The 2,500-nt window shown below is 41.9% G+C and overlaps 1 protein-coding gene across 2 annotated transcripts in view; it reads left to right on the top strand.

Moving 5' to 3' along the window:
• LOC138019958 (uncharacterized) overlaps positions 1-1,675 on the top strand; it is a 7,741-nt gene extending 6,066 nt beyond the window's left edge. For both annotated transcript variants that reach the window (XM_068866934.1, XM_068866933.1), the window contains one exon: positions 1-1,675. This exon is cut by the window's left edge and continues 259 nt beyond it. In XM_068866934.1, coding sequence (XP_068723035.1) covers positions 1-1,283 — 1,283 coding nt within the window. In that variant the 3' untranslated portion in view covers positions 1,284-1,675.
• The last annotated feature ends 825 nt before the right edge of the window (positions 1,676-2,500 follow it).

Here is a 2,500-nt window from a genome sequence, read left to right as displayed (position 1 = left end):
CGGAGAAAGAAACGAAGTTCCACTTTGATGCCTTATTCACCGACCTGGACGTTATGTTTTGCTCTATGGCAGATCAAGCTTCTTGGTCTGGGTTAGGGAACATTCTCATTGAGCCTCGTTTTACTGAGAGGGAAGAATTTACTGGTTATGTAAATCTGAAGTCACTTACACCAGGCCACCAAGGAATGTGTATTAGTCCAAAAGTAATCAGAGAACAAGTTAAAGAGGCCCTTAACGGCACTCGTGTAATCAATTTTCCCGGTATCCCATGCTGTTGTGGAAATATTGACCACACTGAACGTATTAAAATCGTCTCCAAAGGCCCAGCGATGAAGCTCCATGTTGGGGGGCTTTTGGAGGCGGACATCACTCTTTGTATCCAGTGTCCTGAGTGGCCAACCATGTGTGACTGGGCTTCGCGACCGAGATACTGGCCTAGTGAATTTGAAGCACAGAGGATAATGTCATTTGGATGTCACCTGGTTGCCAAGTCAGCACCAAAAGACAAGGATCAAACAAGCTGGAGATTGTCGTTCTCCTTGGCAGAAGTTGAGCTGTCTAAACTCGTTCCAGATACTGCAAGGAAATGTTTCTTGGCTTTGAAAATCATTTTAAAAGATCACCTTCAGCCGGTAGTGCCTGGAATAACTTCCTACCACATGAAAACTATATTCTTTAATACCCTAGAGAAAGTGCCAGTGGGATTCTGGGTTGAGAACAACGTGGAAGAATGCTTCCTAACTTTGCTAGCTGAGGTTCGCGATGCTCTCATTTCCATGAATTGTCCCCATCACTGGTTCAGCTTCGTCAACCTGTTTGATATCGAGGCCAACGAGTTACAACGTCTAGCCAAGAAAGTGCAAAGAATCATGCAGCATCCGGCCCCATTCATTTTAGACGACGGCTGTTGCTGCCTCTCACCGTGCTGTGCACGCGTGCCCCACAACAACCTCACTCATCGAAGCAGTGACGAGTTTCGTGCCGAGTATGACGAGGTCACTTTATCCGCCGAAGGACACGTGATCGCAGATCCCGGCAATCACAGCCATCAGTTACCTGTGTCCCAGTCTCCAAGTTCCGAGGATCATCTTGACTCCCGCTCATATTCAAGCGGAATTCACAGCCAAGTAGCAACTTCGGCCCCTCAGCAACTGGTGGTATCCCTACCTCCAATTCAAAATGCTTCACAAGAACCCAATTTCTCTGCAGATGAAAGTGAGGCCGGTTCGTTGGGAGACGCTCTGCCATTGGTAGTTATTCTTCCTCCTGTGCAGAATGCTTAGCTTGTTTTTACCAGCACAGCAAGACAACCTAATGCTGCACGCTTTTTATAATATTTTTTTTAACCCCGCACTTGCACCAGCACCAATATTCTTCATGTGATGGGTAAACCTTTCAACTATTTTTCTTTGTTATCTTCTGCGCGCATTGATGTGATGCTGATATTGATGTAGACTGTAGGAGTTTTCAATGACGGGCACGTTTAACCTCCTCCCTTTTAAGGGCGGGGTGCAAAATTCAGGTCGTTGGTAAAATAAATTTCGGATTCTTTGAAGATTTGAGCTTAACAGGAAATTAATATGAGTTAATTTACAAGCGAAATTTAAGACAGTTAACCATTAACTAAACATGTCAAATAATTCTGGTTATGAATAAATGTTGCAAAGAAATGTTATTTGACAATAGAGTTGCCTTAGCAACGGCTCAAAATAATCCCTCAACCCATCTTCTGTTTTCCTAAAATAACTTTTAATTCGATGCTTGCAGACAATAAGTCTTTTGTGTAAAATTGCATATTATATCATTTTTTCGCAGTGAGGTTCTAAATAATGGTAAGTGTAGGCAGAAGCCTGTCTTGTAAAGTAGCCCAATGCAGTCAGGTCAAGTAGGCATCTCATACATTTTAGTCTCACGAAGTTTACCCACAGCTCTTCAAACGGTTAGTTTTCCTATTTTACATCGGTTTCCGCGATCGGTTGTGCTTCCGGTCCGCTCAATAGCCCACATGTTGGTTCACTCATGCATCTCTCTACGACGACGGAGAATAATGCTTATAAATAGATGTTTATTCGTATTCAAGTGATTAAAATTGCCTTCTGCTAAGATGGAATCACAATTCTACCCCTCTTAAGCTTAAGGTAAGTTGTGAAAAATAACATCATTCCAAGAAATTTGATTGCAAAAGAAGGAAGTGTTTTTTCGATATCCAAAGTTTTAATTGGTCGTATTAGCTCAATCAGCTAGTGGAATCATTAATGTGTTTGCCTTTTGGTGCACCTTCGAGGGTCGAGGGTTTTACGTCGAGGGTCGAGGGCAACATGTCGAGAGTTCCAAAAAATATAATAATGGTTAAGAAAATATTACCGCTGTTTGTGTTATTTTCATAGTAATGCTGATGATGATAATAACAATAACAATAACAATAACAATAACGATAACAATAACAATAATAGGGTTACCATCTTCAGCCGGTAAAAAAAAATTAGACTTTTCACTTTGT

Source organism: Montipora capricornis, chromosome 10 (assembly GCF_036669925.1).
Source record: "Montipora capricornis isolate CH-2021 chromosome 10, ASM3666992v2, whole genome shotgun sequence".
Taxonomy (NCBI): domain Eukaryota; kingdom Metazoa; phylum Cnidaria; class Anthozoa; order Scleractinia; family Acroporidae; genus Montipora; species Montipora capricornis.
The sequence above is the reverse complement of the archived record's forward strand: the minus strand, read 5'-3'. Positions and strand labels throughout refer to the sequence as shown.